Source organism: Aythya ferina (genome assembly GCF_964211825.1).
Source record: "Aythya ferina genome assembly, chromosome: 1".
In the NCBI taxonomy this organism is placed as follows: Eukaryota; Metazoa; Chordata; class Aves; order Anseriformes; family Anatidae; genus Aythya; species Aythya ferina.
Window position 1 is genome coordinate 148,571,684 of NC_140296.1, and position 23,683 is coordinate 148,595,366.

The 23,683-nt window shown below is 42.3% G+C and overlaps 1 protein-coding gene across 1 annotated transcript in view; it reads right to left on the reverse strand.

The window, feature by feature from the left end:
• Positions 1–5,628: 5,628 nt before the first annotated feature.
• Positions 5,629–23,683, reverse strand: part of PAH (phenylalanine hydroxylase) — a 36,659-nt gene continuing 18,604 nt past the window's right edge. Inside the window, exons 4-13 of the mRNA XM_084533159.1 lie at positions 21,531–21,619; positions 19,306–19,373; positions 16,338–16,534; positions 15,749–15,884; positions 14,101–14,170; positions 11,233–11,289; positions 10,117–10,212; positions 9,627–9,760; positions 6,485–6,600; positions 5,629–5,746 (exon numbers count right to left, since the gene is read on the reverse strand). Coding sequence (XP_084389285.1) covers positions 5,703–5,746; positions 6,485–6,600; positions 9,627–9,760; positions 10,117–10,212; positions 11,233–11,289; positions 14,101–14,170; positions 15,749–15,884; positions 16,338–16,534; positions 19,306–19,373; positions 21,531–21,619 — 1,007 coding nt within the window. The 3' untranslated portion in view covers positions 5,629–5,702. The remainder of the gene's footprint in view (positions 5,747–6,484; positions 6,601–9,626; positions 9,761–10,116; positions 10,213–11,232; positions 11,290–14,100; positions 14,171–15,748; positions 15,885–16,337; positions 16,535–19,305; positions 19,374–21,530; positions 21,620–23,683) is intronic.

Sequence of the window (23,683 nt, forward strand, 5' to 3'; positions counted from 1 at the left end):
AGAATCAAACAGGCTCTTGCCCCACTTCCTAGTCCAATCCAAGCGGTGTCCCCTTTGCACTGACATAATTGTGGGAGTGCCAGAAAGATCTATCTGAATCAAAATCAAATCTCATTGCCTACTTCCGAGCTCTTCCTGCCCACAGGCTGACCTGTCCTTCTCTAGCCCCACATATGCTGAGTGCAGTCTGCCCATTAAGCTGGCATTTTAGCTGGCTTCCCAAGTTATAGCGTGCCCCTGTGAAAGTCATCTTGTAGGCCCAAAAGGAAGGCCAGCCACTGTTTTGTCCTCCCTTCACAAATGGAGCCATTTTCTGTGTGATCCTTAACTGGTCCTGGATGGGTCTCACACCTCAGTAATGAATTTCTCTTAGCTCCTCCCTGGCCTGGGAAGTTAAATATGACCTGGAGACCATGGCCACACTGCATTTCTCCTTAGCCCATGAGGCCAGGGAAGACCTCAATCCTCCTAGCTATTCCCTGGCCAAGACAGACAAACCCAGGGCGAATTTCAGAGCACCATGCCAGGAAGGCAGGTCTCAGCGTCCTCAGGAACACCCGTCCACCCAGACCTAGGGAACCCTGGGCTCTGCAGGGTGGATGAGTGCCAGCCTGGGAAGCAGGGTCCTCACAGCTGTGCATGGCCCAAGATCAGGTGCCACAGGGCCTGGCACTGCCCACGGGATGGGCAAGGCTGGCCACTGGCTGAGATCCTGAACCCAGCCAGGCTTCAGGATCTGGCATATTCGTCTGACATGGGCTGCCCCCAACCCTATACCCCTGGCCCTGCTTATGTCCCAAGGAGGCATGTCAGAGAGGTCTGTGCAGAGCCCACAGAAGCACCGGGCTTAACTGCATCTGTAAACCAAATAGGATAGGGAAGGTGGGGGGAAGAAAGTAGGCTTCAAGGGGGGGGAAATGCTGTTCCCACACCCGTGTTACCATAGTAGAGGTGGCAAGGCTGGGCATGAAGGAGCTGAGACAAGTCTGACTGTCTGAATCGAGTGGGCCTTCCCCAAGGAAAGTGGGTTCATGCATCCCCACATTCAGGTCACAGACATGGCACAAATGACAAGTGGCACAAGCTCTATTTTTCCAGCCTTTTTCCTGAGTCCTTGCACTGCAGGTGAAAGCCCTAGGTCTTGAGATGTATGGCTATGGCACTGGTCACAAGCATTAAGAGGGCAGAACCATCAGGCTCTTATGGTTGTCTTAACAACCCAGTGTCAGAGTCCCATATCTCCATACTTGTACAACATGAAGCAGAATGGTCCTGTGTATATGAATTGAGGTTTCTCAGTAGACCCAGACTGGCGTCATAAGCCTTAGACAGTTAGAGCACAATAAACAAAGCTTGCAGTGCAGCTTTGTAGCCCATTGCAGATCCAGCACAGAGAGATGTGTGTCTCAAGTGGTAACATGTCCTTCCCCAGCCAGTGGATGCTCTACTGCCACCTTGGATCCACACTCGGGACAGGCCCAGAAAGGCTCCATACATGGTTTCCTGGTGTAAGTCAGCTTTTCTAGGACATCCCATTGCCAGAGTGTTGGTTTCAGCACTTTTGGGGACCTCTAGGAGTACAGGAGAAGAGGTTTCAGGTTGAATGTTGCAGTTTAAAGGGCTATGCAAGGACAGAAACACAGTGTGTCCCACAGGGACAGGCAGCTTCTCCTTGCAGAAAGTAAGTCTCTCCAACCCCAAAAGCCAGTGGGTTTATCCTCTCCTGTGCCCTGAGAGGGAGGCCATGGCTGATCACCACAGACAAGCTGTCCATTTTTGAACTGTTCCCATTCTGGATATCTCTACCATGTATGAACACAATGCTATTCATAAAAGTTGGATGTGGCATTAACATTTATTTTTATTTTTATTTAGGTTAATTTAAATGGTTACATTTCAACATTAAAAAAGTTTTCTCTGCCAATTGCCAGCATGGTTTGAAGAGCAGCAAAGCGACAGGCTTTAAAAGAATGAACTCCTGTGTGCTCTTCCTGTGCTTAACCCCTCTTTCAAGATTTTCTGCATCCTTTGAGGAATAAAACATCCCTACTGCAAGGCTGCTGTCAGATCTAGGCATCTTAAGATGCCCAGAGGAGACCACATCCCTATATAACTTCATGCTGATGACTTCCTGCCTCCAACACCATCACTGGCCTTGGCCAAGGTCACTGTAAAGGAAGAGGGCCTCATGAGAGGACTTCTTTGGTTACCTGAAACAAAGCTTGGAGACAAGGACATTAAGAAATGTGAGCATGGTAGGACAGAACTGAGGAAGTTTACCTAAAAGGTAAGCTTGGGATGGGTTAGTCAGTGTAGCATACAAAGATGTACAGAGTATGCAAAGGTAAAGTAATATGTTACTGTATATTTCTTGGTAATTACACACATCCTGGGACTTTTTTTTCAAATCTCTGCTTCCTGTTAAAGCTCCATGATCTTGTCAGGATGAGTGAAACTCAGTCACTGCAGGTTAGCCTTTTTTTAATTGGAGCACACCTCAGATGGTCTTTCTCTCTTCCCTGTGTATTTACTTCTGATTAACTTGGGTGTTTAACTTACCTATAAGATTTATATTGTCCAGATAAATCAAAGAGCATTTTGCTATACAGTTTTAATTTTCTTTAGCGTGGAAATAAGAAGTGGCCCATAAAGAAGTATCATTTTAAATGAAATTTACTTTGTATTATTTAAAGCACATTAAAACTGTCATTTTTCTTCAAGAAAATCTATTCTCAGTATATGTCCTCTACTTTTCAAATACTAAGCATTTAACTTTTTCTCATCTCTGAGTCTTTCTGAACAGCTATGTGATGATGCTTTGGCTGAGCTATTGTTCATTTACACCTGCATTAATGGACTCAGAATCAGACTTGTGTCATCAATGTTCTTTAACCATTCCACCTGCACAAAAAAGACAATCATGAATCCTGTGTTCTTAATATTTCTATAGATTTACCACTGCTATCATGCATAACAGAAATCAAAAGCAGAGGAGCTTGGAAAGCTGCCTGTGGATTAGTTTGAAAGACTTCACCCTTGGGATGAAATTGTCTTTTTCGGTACAGAGTTACCTTATGGGTCCTATTATATAAAGAGAGAAAAATATGGGTTATTTTCACACTGAAAATACATGCCAAGAACTGAAAATTCTACATAGACCTTGTCATGGGAACAAAAAAAAAAAAAAAAAAAAAAAAAAACAAAAACAGAAGAAGAAAGATACAGAGATAAAAAAAAGCTTACTTCAAAGCACCTAAATGATTCCATTTTGCATAAGTATACTTCTACAGAAAAGGTTTCCAGCTGGTATCTATAGATTAATGTTATTAGCCACCATAAATATAATGGAAACAGCTGTACTTTCTGTCTTCCTAGAGAATGATGCTTACACTGAAGCTCCACTGATTTTCAATCTATAAATACAAGAGTAGTACAATAGTAGGTACTGAACTTATGAATTTTCAAATCCCCCTTCATCTTTGGATCTTCTAACAAAAATATGACTCTTGAATCATGTTGGCATCATAATGCAGTACTGTTTCAAGGTGGAAATACTGTTCTGCATTTCTTTGGTCGATTTAGTTCTAATATACAAGTGCTGATCTCCTTTCTTCAACTGGGGAGCTACAGGAAGGTATTATACAATGTGGACCAGTCCAAGAGAGCATTTAGCTGTCTTGAATGAAAGTTATTGGAGAAAATACAGAAATAGGCTTCTGAACATCAAAGGTCTTCTATCTCTATGGCTCATCTGGGTTAAACTAGAAACACTCTTGTTTCCATTTTCTGCCTCAGTCAAGCTATACTCCAGGCAGAACAAAAGTGCTTTAACAAAAGGAGATTAAAGCTCAGGTAGGGGAAGGGAGGAGACTCCAAAAAGCATAATGATTGAAGATTTGTCTTGAATTATTCTGTCTGTGAATTTGAATACATTCAGATTGGGGACACAGGCTAACCCGTGTCTCCTATAGCGTTGGTGGGGACTCTAGCCACAGATAAGGTGAATTAGGAATCAGAAGGCTCTGATATCTTCAGCTGCATTAAAAGACACAATTCTCCTTCATTTCCAACAGGAAGGGTATTGTTATCCACCTGGATTATGAGCCCAAAAAGTTTGGAGATACCTTGCAGCAGTGCTGAATAAAGCACCCACTCTCAGGACACATACTATACAAGGTAACCTTCACACCTCAGCTTTCCTCAGTGAGTAGCTGAGTAAGTCAATTTAGAGAGCTCTCCCCTTTCTGTCAGCTTCTTGAATCAGCTCTAAGACAATTATGTTACACAAGGTTACAGCCATCACAGCTCTAAGATTGGGCTAATAAGGCCTTGATGACATGCTAAAACTTCTGCATGTTTTCTTACTTGCACAGAGTATTGGCAAAGTGACCTAGCATCCAACAGCAAGAAGCCACACAGATGTGTCTTTAGGTAACTGTTCTCTGAAAAGGCCTTTTTGTGGGTACTGTACTGAGGCATGGACCCCATGCTCTGGATAAGCAGTCTCAGTGCCTTGCTTAGGGACTCCATTCTGCAAATGGCAATGCAATGACAGAACACAGCATAAAGTATTCTTGACCTACACAGACCTTTTGGGGACTAATCATTGTGCAAATACAGTATATTTGTGTGTGGCAATACATCTTTGTTAATGAAGCTGCAGTATATTTGCTGTTTTTTCTACTAGCATCTATGCTGTTTATCAATGGCAACATCACACTTCTAGAAAAAAAAAATCACGATAGAGGTGCTCATGTGTAAAAGCAGTACAGTTTCACCAAGGGAAGGTCATACTCTACAGGGCCAAACAGCATGTGTATATTCCCTGAAACATGTAGAGTTTAGGATTTCATGGAGAATATGCACAAATATAAGGGACTGAGGGAAAGATGAATGTGAGAGAAAAAGGGTGGATTAGTCAGTGTTAGATATTACCATCCAGTCACTGTGCCAGGTGTGGTAATGCAACCCCATGTCTGCAGCAGATTGTAGTTCTGCATGGTGGACATCTCCTCCTTCTGCCAACCTTTGGCACAAGAGATACGGAGAGTTTCCCTAGATTCCTAGAACTAAGTTGATGTTTATGCTTTAGTCAGAAAAAAAAATGGATTAGCGTCTGAAGGCCAAAAGAGGCAAGGGTCACCTGCAAATGTCTCTTTCTCCTTTGAAGACAGGATGAAGCAGTTGGGGTTGTTCGGCCTGGAGAAGAGAAGGCTCTGGGGAGACCTCACAGCAGCCTTCCAGTGCCTAAAGGGGGCCTGCAGGAAAGCTGGGGAGGGACTCTTTGTCAGGGAGTGTAGTGAAAGAACAGGAGGTAATGGCTTTAAACTAAAAGAGGGTAGGTTTCGATTAGATATAAAGAAGAACTTCTTAACTATGAGCATGGTGAGGCACTGGAACAGGTTGCCCAGAGAAGCTGTGGATGCTCCATCCCTGGAAGTGCTCAAGGACAGGTTGGATGAGGGTTTGAGCAACCTGGTCTAGTGGGAGATGTCCCTGCCCATGGCAGGGGGTGGTCTTTAAGGCCCATTCCAACCCAAACCATTCTCTGATTCTTTGTCTGATAATCTGTGATAATTAAGATATATGACAAGCATTCAAGCAGTACACAGGAAAATAGATTGAGGCTAAGTGAAGACTGGTATTTGTATATGGCAGCTTCTATACTGTAGCTGATGATTAGCATGAGTTATAGATAATCTTCATTTTATCTTCTGAAGAGCATTGCAAAGGATGCCCATCTCACCTGCAAAGGAAATAATCACAGTAATTAATCCTACAGTTATCCCATTTCTAAAACCCCTGTATATATTTAACATTTATATTCATTCCCTGGAAAAAAAAAAAAAATAGTTGAGCAAATAAGTGCTGGATTGGACACATTTATGAGGGTCATAATGAAGTACAGATTTTAAAGTCAGTCCTTCACCTTCATCAGCCACACAAGGTTGGCTTGCAGGAATAGGAATGCTCTTAGCAGGCCAGTCAATATTAAAAATATTCCACATCAGGGAAAAAGCTAGAATGACAAAAGAAAATATGACTAAGCCAAGCTTTCCCTTTACTTCCTTGCTGAAAACAACTAGAGCCTCAGGTCAGAATCCATCACCAGGCCCTCTGGCCTTTCCTAGCACCTCCAGTAAAACTAGATATTTCAGATCACAGAATCACAGAATCACAGAATTTCTAGGTTGGAAGAGACCTCAAGATCATCGAGTCCAACCTCTGACCTAACACTAACAGTCCCCACTAAACCATATCCCTAAGCTCTACATCTAATGTAACAAACTATAGTCAAGTGGAAGTGCTGTTTGGAAGTTTAGCTAGAATTAGGAAGGAATTTTTGCACCATAAAGGAGATGTTTGATGACTGAATTTGGTCAAGCTCAAAGCACAAAAGGCGACCAGACAAAATCTGCTTTGTGGTTACTATTTCTGATTCAAGCTCTGAGGAATTCAAGCTAACAAATGTATAGTTCCTTACTGTTGATGGTGTCAGCTAAATTCTTCAGCTGCTTTGCATTGTCCAGGACTTCAATTCTCTGGGTATAGGGATTGTACCGAACAGAGAAAGGACGAGGGATCGTCTGAGCAAATTTCCTGAGGGAAAATACAAAAACACATGCAAACCTGAAAAGCTCCTATTTTCAGTAACTCTCTTTTTTTGGTTGGTATATGCATTTGCTGGTGAGGGTAATAAGAAAATCTGTGAAAGGAAATAACTGAAATTCCTGCTGAGTGAGCTGAGACCTACAGCATTCTGTAACATGCTTGAATGTTCATTTATCCTTACCACCTTTGTTTTTCCCAAGCAGGCCTAATTATGCTATTGGCATGTCAACACTGTTCCTGATATAGTCCAACTACATAGCTACTAAGATTTGCCAAACTTTAAAACTTCTTTTTCCTTTCAGGAATGCAAAAGATAGAAATCCTGATCCATGTTTTCAATTTCTGGGAAAGCAAGTACAAGTATCTATGCCATTCTGGCATATCATGGAGCAAGCAGACTTAATTTCTGGCATTGTTAGTAGAGGCACACAGGTCATTGCAAATATAGGAGATAGTCAGTAGAGTGAAGTTGCAGTCTTGCCACTCCTTATTCTCAGCTGCAAAATAGTTAATTCCACTGCAAAAGCAGTAAGAATTCAGTATCTTGGGAAAATACTAATTTGCATAACCACAGAACTGTAGAAAGGAAGACTCTGAGTGGGAAGAGATGGTCAGAGCTATTGTTCCAGACTCCTTGCAGACCCCAGCAGGATACTGGCTTATATATCTGCTTCAGATTACTGAAGTTATTGCTGAAAGAGGAAGGAAAGCACGCAGGAATTGATTATGGAACCCCACTATACAGGCTGTGACTCATCATGTTAAATCCCATAGGCCCAGAACAGTGGAATATGCTGGATGCCACCTCCACTTTGCTCCTTCAGTTTAGTCCTAATTATTATCAGCTAAAACTCTTGTCTCAAACAGATTTCAGTGTGAGCAGGCCACAAGGTGTGACGGTAAAAAAAAAAAAATTAGGTTGGCTATGATGAAAGTGTTTTTCTAAGGGGACAGATCCACTTTAGAAGACAGTCTTCCTAAATCTCAGCTGAAAGTAAGATTCTTATTAGGAAATGAATTTCTTATTAGGAGATGAATATCTCAATATGAAATTTCCAGGTCAGCCTCGGAAGAATTTTTCAGGGAGATTTTCTGTTACACACACACACAAATGTGCACCCAGGCATAACCCGCCAACACAGGCATTGAACCAACCTGTTCACCTCTTTCAGTTTAACCAGTTCTCCAATTTGATCTTTGAAACAAATAAAGAAGACCCAAGATCCTTTTTATAGAGCAATGCAACATCTTACGTTTTTTTAAAGGAGCTTGCTTATCAGTTCTTATCAGTTCATTTCAGTGAGAAGAAGTACACAGAGAAGATAGAAAATGTATGCAGGATATTAATAGCATAAACCAGAAGAGAAAGCTATCTTTCTCAAGTATTGGCCCAGAGCAAATGGTAGGAGTAGGGGCTGTAGGATTATGATGACTGAGGAAAAAGCAGAGGAGGTAGCTAGGAAGACCCAGAAGCTGAGGAGCCTAGGACAGCAAAATGTCTTGGGTCTTGGTATGTGTTCATCTGTGAGAGAGAGAGAAAGAAAGAAGAGATGGCAGGTCTGAAAAAAGTCCCTCTATGGCATCTCATGTGAAAGATTTGTTGAGTGTGAACAAGGCAAACCCCCAGTGGCTTGGCTAACATCCAGAAAGAATGTTGTTGTTTTTAAACAAAAATAGAAATATTGCTGTGAGGTGGAACCCAAGCTGAACCACAGATGCAGTCTGAGCCAGTCCTGTTTCAAGAACCAGAACTGAACCTGGGCCATTACTTCAAAGTCTTGTTGAACTGGAACTGAATTTGTGTTTGAGTCACAGATGACTGAAACATTTACTGTGTAGCCCTGTAGGCTCGTAAACACACTGCTGGTAACAAGCTGGAGGCTCTGTATTAAGCTAACAACAGAGGTCTTGGGTTGAAGGTTATTAGGCTGGCTTGGACTTTTTTTTTTTAGCTGTAATAGCAATTGTCTAATGACCATGTAGCTATTACCTAATTTGTTTTAGTTTAGCTCAATTCTGAATAATTGTGTGCTATAATGCCCACTGTTAATAATTTCTGTATAGGCAGGAATACCACGTAGTTGTGCTGTATAGAGTGAACTAAGTCTGGCCCTAAAGTAATAATGAAACATAAAGAACTACTGTCATGGGCTGATAACAGGCCTTAAAGGCATGAGCATAGGATGATGCTGTGGTCCCTGGGCTATCAGGCTATTAGCAACTCTCCAACTCCCCACTGGTCAGTTACTCATAGTAACTTAAGAGCTGAGGAAAAAAAAATAAAGACCTACAATAATATTTATCATACATTTGTAAAGTCAGAAGTAAAACATATTTTCAGAACAATGTAGAAAAAGATATAAAGAATATTAGAGAACATAAAAATGGCCCTGAACACACCTTGGACTCAGGAGGAAGAAACAAAGCATCAAGAACATCAACACCTTCCTCCTCCTCAGAAAAGAGAGACAGAAACTATTTTCATTAGTATCACAGCTCTGCCCTGAAGACCTCAAAAAATGCTGATTACTTGACAACTCCACCCACCACCACCAGACTGAAACCATTGACTTTAGGACACAAAAGAAAGTGTAAGGGTGGGCATAAATTCAGTAGAAAAGGAGAATATACTGGGAGATTATTTTTTATAACAAATTTTAACTATAGCAATGTTAAAGAGACTTTTTATCTGTTAATTAGCTTTGAACCTATGTGTTACTATCAGTGCAATTGGACTTATTTTATTGGACGTATTTTTATACGTATTTTGGTTATACTGATGAAACTCAATTAGGATAAGCAGAAATTCTTGGCTTCATATAAAAGGCATGTTCCTTTCATTCCCCATAACAAAATTTTTAGTGTAACAACTGCTAAGTCTCTTTGAGCACTGAAGAATTTATTATAAAGCCTCTCAAAACAATACCTGTCAACTCAATACCTGTTATGACAATGGGTTCCATTGTGTTTGCAGAGGTCGAGAAATTGCATCATATATGGAATGACTGGATTACCTTAGCTTTTCTTTTGCATCTTTAAAACTTTCAGCAACAAAGTAGACAGGCTGGAACTCAGTAACAGGGTACTTCTGCACAGCAGTCTTCTCCAGGACAAGAGGCTGAATCTCAGGTTTACTTGATAAACAGTACTATGAGCAAAAGGGTAAGAAGTTTGTTTCAGTTTAAAAGTGCTTTAATTTGCTGTGAAAGAAAGATAGAGCTACTGCATACCACCCAGTTTCTCAGAGGGAAGACTTGCTGCTGTGGAATACCAATGACACAGTGACTTACTAGGAAAGAAGCAGCTATGAGCCCTTTGTCTATAAATACACTGACACATCTATTAGGTAGAGCACTTCAGTGAACTATGACATTATATGCTACTTGTGAGCCCAAAGTGTGAAGGAAAATAAGGGTTTGAACATATCTGGAAGAGAAAATTGAGCAATTATAAAAACTCAGGTATGAACAATGTCTCATCTTCAAAATGTTTTATAGAACACACCTGTAGCTCCCCAAATGAAGACAGCAGCCCTGCACCATATGCCTTTAGTGAATCGCCTTCCTTACATAGTCCAAACTCCACTGTAAACCAATAAACCTAGAAAGAAATTTAGAGAGAAGCATATGATTCCTTGATCAAAATGGGCAGGGACGCATCATTGATTTGAATGCATTTAGAATTTGCTTTTCTGTTTCAAATATTGCAGTGTGTCAAGTATCAACTGCATTAATACAATAAACATCCTCACAGACTGAAATTCTTCTTCTGGAAGGGCCACGGTGCAAATTGAGCTTCCTGACAAATGCAATTGTGTTTTACTGTGCTTACATTTGTCAGCAGAGCAGAGATAATGAAACTATAGCAATAAAATTTCATTTGGTCTGGCCAACTCAGTTAAGTTTGAACCTTTGATTATATAAATTTGTTTCCTGTTTTACACAGAGGCATCTAGCTGCAGCAGCACAGAGGGAATGAGCTGTTAGTGCAATAGAAGACATCATTGTGTGGCCTACCTTGACTTTTTGGTCTGCTACTATGTGTTTGGATACAAGGATATGTGCCCTGCCTCAGAAAAACTACCTCATCTATCAGAAACAGCAAAGATGCTGCAGTACTCTGCCAGGTGAGCTGGCACTGGGGACACTAATCTCATAGGCTAATGAGATCACTAATCTCATCTAGATTGTTAGATCACTAATCTCATCTCTCTCTCTCCTGATTTTCATTTGGAGTCGCAGAGTAGGATTCAGGTAAAGCATTAACTTATCTGCCCAGCAGGGCAGAAGAAAAGGAACACTAGCAGGTAGAACAGCTAAGGAGGCTGTCTCCCAAAATTCACTGGGGGCATGTAGTAACATGTAATCTCCTCTTGCCTAATATGTTTGTGCTGGAGGAAGTCTTGTCTGGCCCTCTGTGTTTAATCACAACTGTCACTTTGAATAAGTGGTGCCAAAATTATTTTTCTTTAATGTAACTGTTTCAGGGTGGGGTTTTCCAATTATGGACTTCACTCTGTTCCCATTCAACTCTATGGGAGTTCTATCAGTGACTTCAGTGGCAGCAGAATTAAACAACACAGGATGCTTTGGAAAACTGGGCCCTCATTTATTAAATTACCGTAGCAAGTTTCTCGATGAAATCATCTGGTGCTCCCAGAGATGCCAGTCCAATTTCCTGTAACAATAAACCATTATTCTTCAAGCCATTTATTGCAAACATTCTTCCTGTCTTGTCTTATGTAATTTCTCACATTTTAAATGTTACCATCACTTATTACCACACACAAATGTTTACAGGACATATTCCTATCGTGCAACATCAATTTTAAACCAGAACTCTCTCCAGAAATGAACAAAAGGGTCCTGTCTAAATGTCATTTACAAGGCATAGTTCTTTGTGCTTGGTACAAAAGCCATTGAAGTCAAATAAAATTCTCCTTTTGCTTTGACAGACTTTTGAACAAGCCCACAATGCACACCCAAGAGAATGATACAGTCAAAAGAAGATAAATCAATCACATCCATACTGCTTAAATATTTATTTTTGCTTTGATGGGTCTGGATTGCAGGAGGTTTCTTGCAGTCTTGAAAGACATGTTTGTTTATTTGTGTTTTTTTCCTGAATGACAGGGCATGATTTGAAAGAGCTCATTCATACCTTGGGAGGTAATAGAAACTTTCCCAGGAGGCATGCTATAGCTGGATTCAGAAGCTACATGAGACTGTATATAACCAGGTACCTTTCTCAGTTTGCTCCCGTGAGGACTGCACAATGTAAAATCAGAGCCCCCACCCCCAGTACCCTTTCCCAAACCAAAAGCATTAGTGCAGCTATTGTCAAATATGTCAAATCCCAATAAGCCAAAGTGCAGGAGGGCCTATTTTGAAGGAATCCCTGGTCCTGGGGAACTGCAGAGCCCGCAGTCAATACTGAGTGCTAATAGCTACAGCAGGTTAATTTCTGTCTTGTGAGCAGGTTGTTACATAAAGGCTATGTCCCTTTCTTTCCCTTCTTCCGTACTTCCATCTTTCTGTCCTTCTTGACCTCCCATCCTTCTATCCTCAATCCTTCTTTCTGTCTTTATTTCTGTCTCTCTTTGTCTTTCTCTTCCTTCTTTTCTTCCTTCCTTCCTTCCTTCCTTCCTTCCTGTCTGTCTGTCTGTCTGTTTTTTCTTGTTTTTCTGGTAAGATGCAGCCTAAATTTACTCCTTCCCTGAGGTTTGGCTTCTTTTCCAGAGACATTAACACTAGCAAAGAGAAAGCTCTTCTCCAGCCGTCTCACACATTTGCAAATGGGACAGTTCCTCACTTGACATCCTCTGTGATAGACTTCTCTGTGACTTCAACAGAAAAATAAGTAAATAAATAAATAAAAATTCTTCACCTTCCCTAACGTTTGGGCTACAAGATGGTGCAATAACTCATTTAAATCACGAGCCATTTAACTTTCCCCAGAAGGATCAACATCTACAGAGAAGGTTTTAGATGAATTCTTTACAAAGGATTTGCCTGTAAAAAACAACCCACACAAGACAAACGTTTGGCGTATAGGTACATAAGTTCACACATGTGACTTGTGTCTAGATTTCAAGCAGTAAATAAATCCTGATTCACAGCCTTCATGACATCAGCTGTTGTCATAAATGCAGCAATGCTCTCCCCTATGTTCCGGTTTGTTTCTTTACTACTCTTAGGAAGCTACCAACTGCAAACATACAGCATTTGAATGGAATAGAAACATTAAGGTTGGAAAAGACTTCCAAGATCATCTGGTCCAACCATCCTCCTACAACCAATATCACCCACTAAATCATGTCCCTAAGCACCAAGTCCAACCTTTCCTTGAACACCCCCAGGGACAGTGACACCACCACTTCTTTGGTTAACCCGTTCCAATGCCTGACTGCTCTTCTGAGAAGAAATGTCTCCTAATTTCCAACCTAAACCTCCCCTGGTGCAACTTGAGGCCATTCCCTGTAGTCCTATCTCTAGTTACCCGTGAGAACAGGCCAACCCTCAGCCCCCCACACCTTCCTTTCAGGTAGTTGTAGAGAGCAATAAGGTCTGCCCTGAGCCTCCTCTTCTCCAGACTAAACAACCCCGGTTCCCTCAGCCACTCCTCACAGGACTTGTGTTCCAGACCCTTCACCAACTTCATAGCCCTTCTCTGGATGTGCTCCAGGGCCTTAGTGTCCTTCTTGTACTGAGGGGCCCAAAGCTGAACACAGTACTCAGGGTGAGGCCTCACCAGAGCAGAGTACAGGGGGAATATCACTTCCCTGGTCCTACTGGCTGCACTATTCCTGATACAAGCCAGGATGCCATTGGCCTTCTTGGCCACCTGGGCACACTGCTGGCTCATGTTCAGGTGAGCATTGACCAACATCCCCAGATCCTTTTCCTTTGCAGAGATTTCCAGCCACTCTGGCCCAAGTCTGTAGTGCTGCATAGGTTGTTGTGGCCAAACAGCAGGACCTGGCACTCAGCCATGTTGAACCTCATCCCATTGACCTCTGCCCATCAACCCATCTAGTTTAGGTTCCTCTGCAGGTCCTTCCTACCCTCCAGCACATCAACACTTCCTCACTTCCCTACAGCTTGGTGTTGTCTGCAGATTTATTGAGGGTGCACTCAATTCCCTCATACAAATCAACAGTAAAGATATTAAAGAGGATGGGCCCTAAAACCACCCCCTGGGGAACACCAATGGTGACTGGTCATCAGCTGGATTTAACTCCATTCATCACCACTCTCTGGAATACCTATCCATGACAATCTCAGATGACAAAACAGAAAGGAAAATAGCTAATACCATCTGCTATTTGGAAAAGAAGACTCAGTTGACCTCAGTCATTCTTAAACAATAAGCTTAAAGGTGAATTCCCTCCACACCATCCCATCCCTTGTAGCTCTTATTTCATCCTCTGAATTGCCTCAGCTCTGGTGTGTTCAGTTATAAAAATGGCATAACTGCTGAATAACTTACCTGAGAAAACTGAGCAAAACTGGGGTCAGCAAAAAGAGGCACATGTCCTAGCAGCTCATGGCAAATATCACTGCAGGAAAACATGACATCTGAATAACTTTAATTTAGGCAAAGTCCAGCCCTAGAGTCCACGTATAGTCAGGAGTGCAGGGCATGCACTCCTATCAGCAAATAATGCTCAGAACTCATGGGCAAACATTTTTGCTCTAACTTGACTCTTGTGAGGTCAAGGTTTGCACTCTCAAGGCTTTTTAGAGGTTTTATCCTCACAGATGCCTCAGAGGAAGGATGGTGTATTATTTGTTTTCCTTTTGGAAGAAAACTGTCCTTTCAACTGTTCAGGAAGATATCATCCCACCAAAGGAAATGTGCTTTTCAATCTCAAGGGCAGGAAATAGCTCTAAATGCAGCTCAGGCAACTAAGACAACTCACCATAGTGTCAACATACACCTCAGGAGCTCAACCCCAGCCCCTGTTCAGGTCCAGAGCCTCACACTAAGAGATGGGAACTCACTTTTCCTGGGGTAGGACTCTTTTCACTACAAGTTGAAGTTGGCAGCTGAACAGGTGTGTTTGGGGAAGAGCTCACCTAGGGACTGCTAGAGTTTTCAAAGACCCTGAAGCAGTTTAGTGAGACAGAAAGGCAAGATGGATGAGACGCTCCCAGGAAGGCAAGGTCTGTGGAAGACTTCTATAGGGCAGATTTGAAGAGCAGATATTCTTGAAGAGCAGACTTTCAAGGAGATGTATGCCCAGGAGAACAGCCCAGTCAATAAGAATTAAACTGGGGATTTGAGAGGCGAGGGACTCAGAGGGAAAGATGTAAGCCACACTGTGAAAGATGTCATTCACTGGACCTTTCTGGAGACAGTGCAAGACTTGCAGGCACTGCATAACAGCAGGGGCTGTGGTAAGGCTTTCCACTCTGCAGTCAGTCCCTATTTGCCTGGGCGTTTCATGAGGAGAGGAGAGCAAGGCAGATTTCAGTGTGGCTTTGTACAGGATGGGAATAGGTTGAAGAGACACAAGCAGAAAAATCAGAAGAAAAAGGAGTGGAAAAATGGAGGGGAAAGGGAGACTGTGGGAAGAAGTAGAGAGAAAAGAAATATTATAGATGGGGAGGAAGAATTGCAATAATATAAAGCAGAGGAAGAAGATAACTTTTTTTTTTCTTTTTTTTTTTTTTAATAACAAGTGGAGAAGGACGGGGACAGACAGAAATATTACAATATAAAACCAAAAAAGAGAAGGGGTCACTGATCTGGGCTTCCCCTATCTTGCTGCCAGAAGCTTGCTTGCAACATGTTGAGTCATTCCTGCACTAGATTTCACACCACTGCTTTGGGTGTTAATAGCTAAGTTAAATGCTTTTGTATGCTGCTCTCCCGCCTCCCAGCCACCACACAAGCATGTCTTCAGTTAGTAGAACTGTCTGATCAATCCCAGAAGAACTTGCAGAAGAGGATACAGCTTACTAAAAAGACTAGAAATCTTCCAAAAATGTTTTCAGAAGAGTGCAGTCGCTTGGCTGCTTTCCATTAACTGTTCCCAAGAGTGCTCTGGAGTCCCACATGGTTATTATCAGTTGGCCTGACCCTATTGCTAGTCTGCTATGACTTTATGTACTTTCTGTGCCAAAGTACTTACGGCTCTGGTGTGTACATAGGTTTTGATGCATGGCGAATATACTGTGTAGAGTGAAATACTCGGAATGCCAAACCAGCCAAGAAATCCCGAGAGGAGAGCAAGCCTGCAACAGGACGCAGGCGAAATCCAGTGCAGGCTGAAGAGACAGAAAGGTGGCATGTTAAAAGCAGCTGCTGTACTTGATTTATCCTTATCTGGACTCCTCACAGTAGAAGAAAGTTAATTGTTTTCTTTGCCCTCACTATGTTTTCTATGCCCTCACTATATGAATTGAGTTTAGTTGTGAAAGAGCAGGGAATTTTCTACCCATGTGTACCAGCATCATAGTACCTGAACATCCATACCAAGGTATTTCTGAAAGTTTTCAAGAGGGACCTGAGGCACAGGCTAAAGAATGTGCCCAAGTGCTCACACAAAGCCTACAATTGAGCAGATACTGCTTGTCCATCTGTGAAAACACCATCCCAACTGACAGAAGAGGCATGCTTATATATATATATATATATATATTTATATATATATATACACACATGTATACATGTGTTTTGTTTGTTTGTTTGTTTGTTTGTTTTATATGCTTCAAACTTACTCTGCAAGAATTTTGAAATATCTTCAAGCTGGGGAATGTTATCCTCCCGGTAGCCACAGTACTTCTCTAGCAGTGGGAACACATGGTTATGTTCATAACAAGCATGAGTTGGATAGAGACTCTTCAGCTCCCTGAAGACGGTGCCCCATGTTTTCTTTTCTTCTTCTGTGTAGGTGACTCGAGGAATAGGTTGGCCACTGAAAACAAATATGGATATTCTCCATAGGAGTGACAGAAAAAGTGTCCTATGCCACCAGCATCATACTCAGGAGCTCTACATGGGCTGGTCAGGAGCTGCTGGTACAGGAAGGGAGATGCCTTTTCTTTGACATGGAGGTGCAAAAGGAGTCTCACTTGCCCCTAGGCACTGACTGAGAAGAACTCTACCAACCTCAGGTGCGATACTGGCCTTTAGCGAACCCTTGCATTACTGTGATACAAATAAATTAGTGCTTATTTGTCTTATCTAGACATTCTTCTAAAAATATTCTCTGGCTGATGGTTTCAATTTCTTTCCATTTCTAACCATGGAACAGCTGTTGTATTTCTTGCTCTAATGCACACTATATTAATTGTCTTTGTTACAACAGGGAAACCACCAGCTCCAGAAAAGTCTGTTTCATGGCAGTCAGAGAAATTCTGAGCTGTGCTTTATGCTGCAACAGATGCAGACTTCAGCCAGTTTGACTCTTTTTTTTTTTTTTTTTTTTTAATTGTAATGAGTAATTTTGTGTCAAATCCCACCCTCAGGCCTCCATGTACTTAGCTCATGTTGAAGCTAGCACGAATTAGACAATCCCAAGCAATGTGTTTTGGCCTCCTGTGAATAGTCAATTTCTTAGCAATAATGATAGGGCCATAGGTGAATCCAACAGCTTTGAAAAATCAAAGGGTTTTAAGTAACTTAATAGGGTTAACATCACTGCTGGAATAATGCCGGAGCTTTCCAAGCCCCAGAGACCCATTGTTAAACTATCGATGACACCCTACCATCTCCCACCCCCTCATTTTCCCCTTGAGCCTCAGGGCAGCTCCTCTGGAGTACCATAATTTTCTGCATCTCTGTATCAGCCCTTCTTTGATTTGTGGAGCTTTAAACATCACATTGAATTACGAGGATTGCTTGGGGATTTTTGTTCCTATAACACTCCTAAGTAATCCTAAGTAATCCTCAGCCACCTTCCAGAGCTACAGGGGAAAATTATTGGCTTAAAAACTTTTCAAATTTCAATTAAAAAATTGCAAGAATAAACAGGGCCAGAAGCTAAGGAAGGCAAGAAGAAGGCAAAAAGAAAGAAGGCAAAAGAGCAAAGGCAGAGAGGAGCAAAGAAAGCAGAGAGACACAAACAGGAGGACAAAAGAAGTGCAAAAGAGGGGGGACACAGAAGAAGATTAAATTGATAAGGAGAAGTGTGAAAAAACTGACCACAGACCTACCTCACCTTTGTAGCTGACTTCACAAGCTATGCATTTTGCTTTTTCAGATACTTTCCATAATGCCTCATAGTTTTGATTGTCCCTCTCTTCCTGCCCAGTTCTCTGTGCCCCTGTCTCTCCCTTGCAAGAGACACTCCCTTGGCCTCTGCTCGCCTGCTGCAGACCCTGTAAGTCATCTGCCATGTGTAGCACCCAGGGCAAGAATATTACCCATTTGGTTCTTCCTGAATCAGCATCCAAAGTCACTGAATACATGTACTTTCTTTCCACAAGACCCAAAAGCCCAAATGTGGGCTTTCACACTCTGTTCATTACTCTGTTACTGAAAGACCTTATTGAAAAGTCCAAGAACTTCACAGAGGTCCAAGCCTGTGTAGCCTTCAATGCGTCTGAGGATCTGGATATCAGACTAAATATTAAGTAGTTGTATCTTGGAATATAATGGTTTCATCTTCCTAAGCTGGTTTGCTGGTTTCAGGTTGAATACTGGAGGGGGGGTGGTTTAGAAGATGTGGGTATTATCTTATTTTTGTTTTATTTCTCTAGGATTTAACTAAAGCCTACAAACTAGAGACTAGAATTTGCTATCTGTTAAGCAGGAAAGGTAAATGTTCTATGGGATACATATAAGTGGAAACTAGAACCATTCATATTTGGCCACAAAGCCTTATCCAATTTTTTGAGCCACAAAATGGGCTCCTGACTTTTTTCACCTGACTTTTTTCACTTTGCATCAATCAGACCAATTTTGTCTCATTTTATGAGCATTATGAGCTTTTTGGCTCAGAGACTATCTTTTCATCACAGTCCTGTGCGAAGTGGATCCCTAAATGTACAACATATGTTACCTTATCCTTTGCAATCACGATTTTTACCAGTCTCAGCAAGAGTCAGGCCCAGTATTACTGATGTAAATGTGTGAGTGGCTCTGGGAGCAGAATTTTATCTCCTCCAGATTTGATCACTGAAAGCAATCAAGCAAGCCTGTTCTAAATGAATTTATCATCTCTATTCATTTATTTTTCTTGGGAAATGAGAGCCCAAATTGCTGATTGCAGCTGGGTCAGACATGATAAAAGTAGAGTATCAGGCACTGGATTAGCATCAGAACCATAAGTTATTCATTATTTTAATAGTGCATGCAGCTCCTGCTTTAATGTAAATGATAGGCACTCCTCCCCCAGTCCCAGTTTAATGGGGAGGATACCAGAAGCAGCTTTATTCAATGCTCAGGTCTTTGTAGTAGCAACTGAGTCTGCTGCTCAATTAGACAACAAAGCCAGGAGAAGAGGGGTGTTGTGGGGAAAGAGGGGAGGCAACGTTCTCATCTGAACGTGTGCCTGCAACAATTTACTTTTGTTTTACTGCTATTTGGGGATAAATACATGAACAGGAAGATTTAAACATATGCCAGAGAAAAGCCAGCAGCAGGAGGATGCTTGTGGAAAAACAGGGACTGCCAGCAGGACATGAGCCCCAGGAGAGAGCAGGAGATATAGGCTAGCTTTTTGCCCACACACTGAGCACTCACTGTCTGTAGTTGTAGGCGATATCTGCAAACTCCTTCCTCCGGGCCCGGTACACAGGATCTTTGAACCCCTAAAGAGAAACAGTGACATTCATTCCCCGTGTAAGTGCAGGTGGTAAACAGCCTTCCTCCTGCTGAGCACCCTTGGGCATGGCTGGTCCAAGGGAGCAGCAAGCTGCCTGGGGAGCGACAGAAATGTAGCAGGAGGTGTGGGAAGCTGCCTCCATCCTGCCTGGCTCCCCTACACCTGGCTTGCAAAGGGCACTGCTCCTTCCCTGTCTGCGGGGCAGCTGTTCAGCTGCAGCCTCCCAGCCCTTCTCACCCTCAAGCCTTTTTGTTTTGTCATTTCCAATTGCTACGAAAAAGGGAAACACTCTCCTTTACAACACAGGCAGGGTGCTACCACAAGAGCAATGCACCATATAAACAGCCCTCAGATAAAGACGCCCTTCTGGTTTGTCATGAAACTTGTCGCAGTTGCCAGCACAGCTTGGCTGGTCTAAAGAAGCAGAGCTAAACCATATTAGAAACACACTCATCAGTTCAGGCAGACCTTTTAGGTATTTTTTTCAGCATGAACAATATTTCAAGGTGCTTGTTTTCAAAATGTTAGAAGAATGGTAAGCACCTAGCTAACCAAAAAGCCCTATTAGTGCTACAAAATCAATCATTTGAAGGGGAAATGATTACTATAGAGAATGTGTAATAGATTTTGTGGTTGTCAGTTTGACCTCTGCAGCTAATTATCTGTATTACCAGAGATAAGAAATATAATCTGTAAATCTTCTCCTGGAATAACCATTCTCCTGTCCCAATGTGCCATTTAGTATAGGTTCCTCAGGGCTAGGAGTGTCTTCACCACCTAAAGTAGAGAAATGTCCTTCCCAGATAGAAGACAAATAGCAAATAGAAGGCAAAGCAAATAGCAACAACTCCGTGGGCACCGCTTCAGTTCATGAATGCACCTCAGAGGTGCATGGCACAACAGGACTGATTGGCCACGAAACACAACCAGGTACAGGAGATAGCTAAAGCACAGTGCAGATCAAAGAGTGCTAGGCAAACAAAGGCAGCCAATAGCCTAAAAAAAAGCACTGTCCTGGATTAACCTGGTATTTGTGGTTAAATCCCAACACAGGCTCTTTTAATTTATTTCTTTCTGCACACTATGTGCTGTCTTGCCTATTTACCCCAGCACTTGGGCTTCTTTTTAAGGTAACCTGGATAAAACTGCTCACAAAATAATTCTAGGAACTGAAGCAGAGATGCTTTATTCCTTTTCATATCTATATATATTATTTTTTTCAAATACAGTCTTGGTCTATTCCCACATGACACACAAGGGGGCCATTGACTCAGTGTATCTCCTTTCATTCTGCCTTTCATACGACTGCACTGAATATCATGAATCATTGTATATGATACATAACACATCTTGAATTAAGCAATAGGTAGTGAATGACTAATCACCTCATCTCAATTAAACTAATAGCAGCAATTTTTGTTGCGCTGCATGTAATTTATTTATAATCATCCTATCTCAATTAAACTAATAGCAGCAATTTCTGTTGCTCTGCGTGGAACTCGGTGTGTTTTGACAAATGAAAATAAGTTGTTGTTTGCTTGGAGAGGGAGTAGAAGCAGCAAGTATTCTTGTATTTGGAAGAGCTGAAAAACCACTGAAGTAATTTTTTTTTATCAACTAGGCCAGCGAACAAAACTATCTGACACTACCATTTAAACCACAAACTTTTTGAAACAGTGACTTTTCCTTTTGTTCTTTCTCACCATACAAAAATCATGACAGATTTAACAACCACATAACAATGCACAAGCTCGATAGTTACCAACCACGAAAAAGCACTCTTCCTATCTCCAGGATATAATATGCTGCTCCTGAAGTTTTTGTTACTAGTGATTCACTGAGTCTGAAGTCACCATCAGAGCCATGCGGGAAAACCAGAAGTGTTCCTGTGGTGGCCTTGTACTCTGTGATGTCTGTGACTCTTCATGTCTATTAGTATTTGTTTAAATTAAAGCAACTTTTGGTCTGCTCAACTTCGTAGCAGGGATTGGGCTGATTCTAACCCTAGAAATGTGGTACCTTTCTTGTCCAAAAGCCTGAGACTTAGTCGGCTATATTTGTCTTAAGGAAGAGCAAACCTAAATCAGAAGAACATCAATCCCCAAACTAGAAACATGTTAAAAAGCAAAGCTCTGTTTCTTACAGGATGGTCAGCATCCAGTTCTGCTCCATAGCTTAGAATCTGATTGGCAAATCTGTCCAGCTCCTGGATACTTCTTGGGAACCATGGTACTGCAAAACAGAAAATAAACGGAGACTGGTATGCTTCTTTGTTACTTGGTTAGGGACCTCCTTTTGGTCTTTCCATTTCTTCATCATAAAAATAAATATGTAGGGGTCTAACTTCTGACAGCATTGGCCTTTCCTTGTAATAGAAGGCAAGAGCAAACCCTGCAAATTTTCTTGAATTTGTGGCTGTTTTGTGCTGTTGGAATAATACAGAGCATCAGGAATGTCTAGCCTTTGGCACAGAGCTGGTTTGTAATGTTTATGATTTTCTGTTTATTATTCTGCTTTCTTGGCTTACCCAAACAGTATTTTTTCCAGATTATCCTTGCTTTCACAGTAGCTAGAATCAGCCATTTCAAAGGAACAGCAAGAAATCCCACAATAAGATGAATACAAGACTATTTGACCCCCTGAAAATCTCTTTCTAAGACTTACTTGGTGGGCTCACTTAGGCTAGGATGATGAAATAAAATTATATATGTCAGCCTGATAACTCAGACTAGCATTGTATTACTGCATTTAAAACTTGATTATTTCATTTGATGTTAACTAATTCCTGCACACAGACTTCATTTGTCCTTACCTTCTACAGGACACCTAGGATTTTATAGCTCCCTGTCATTTCCTCCATCTATCATCCTTCAACCTGGCTGACACTTTGCCTATGTATTTCTAGCACAGAAACCACAGCCTGTTCTTGAGCACTCTCATCACTTCTACATACTGCTTCCAGTTCTGCCATACTTTTGCCGAGGAACAGGAACAGGCCCGTTTAAAGTTGCACCCCATGCTCAGGCCCTGTAATAATGTTCCATGTGCTCTCTATACCATATATAAATCAACTCCATGTATCATGAAGCTAATAACACCCAATGCTCTGTTGCTTTAAGCCCAACATCTCTCAGAAGTCTATAAATAAAATGTTGGCAATTCATTTAGTGACTTTCTTGTGTGAACAGGGGTGACTTGCTCAGGCAGAGCTAGCAAAACTGCTCTTTGCTCTGTGTGGCTCTGCTCAGCTGGGAGCACTGCCTCTGAGCCCTACCTCCCTCCCCATGTGATTTGTGTTTTTTCCCAGGTGAACCTGATTCCTAGGAAAAGCTTCCCTCTGAGGATGGAGTCCCGGAGCAGTCTGCCAGCAACTGCTACACAAGCTCCCCACAGTGCTTTGCTGACATGGCTCATCCTGGACCCTGACAGACCACCTATGGGATAAGAGGATAACTCTGCCTCCTGGACTATTCAGCCTTGCTCTTTCTGCTGCACGTCACAGCACAGAGGGTACTTGTGGTGCTGCGTTTCTGTGAGACACCTGCACCAAGGGGCTGGAGTGGCATGGGGAGCTCCTTTTGTGGCCACAGCTCAGCCCCACACAGATGGCTTGCTCCCCTGACCTGCTGTCCCACCACCAGCCCGGCTCCAGCCAGCCTGGCTCTATCCAACGCTTCTGCTGCGAGCCATAAGACTCATTTCCAGCAGGCCGGGCAATGCAGGGGCCTCCCCTAGCTCCTTAGTCCTTTCTGCTGTGCCTCCCCTTCTTCCTCCCAGCAAAAGTGGGCTTTGGTACCTGCTTTCAAGCTGCACAGCCTTCTGCTTTGCTCTGACAGACAGACCAGCACAAGTCACTAGATGGCAGCAGCAGGCCCAGGAAAAACTTCCTCAAGTGACTGCTGAGTTTATTGCTAGCTCTCTTAGTTTCCCCACCTTGCTGTTAGTAACCTTCCTGCACCTCCAGCCCCTCGAGTTAAAACAGCGTGAGGGGGATTAGAAAAAGGGGTGTCTGAGTTCTAGAGAGGATTCAGTAGAGACATACCTCATGAATGATGAGCCCACCCTACCCTCTTGCCCCTATTTTCTGTACACACAGCAGGGCAGGGGGTTCATCTCCCAGCTCTGGCAGTGGCCTTTACATGAAGGTAGGGGGATTGCTTCACTGCTTTGTGCTTCAGACTCACCACTGCCAGGGAAGCTGACACCCACTATCATCAGTGAAGCATCCTGATAAATGTTTTGGGCACTGGAAAAAAGCTGTCTGAGAGCCCACAGCAAAGCACTTGTCAGTGTTCA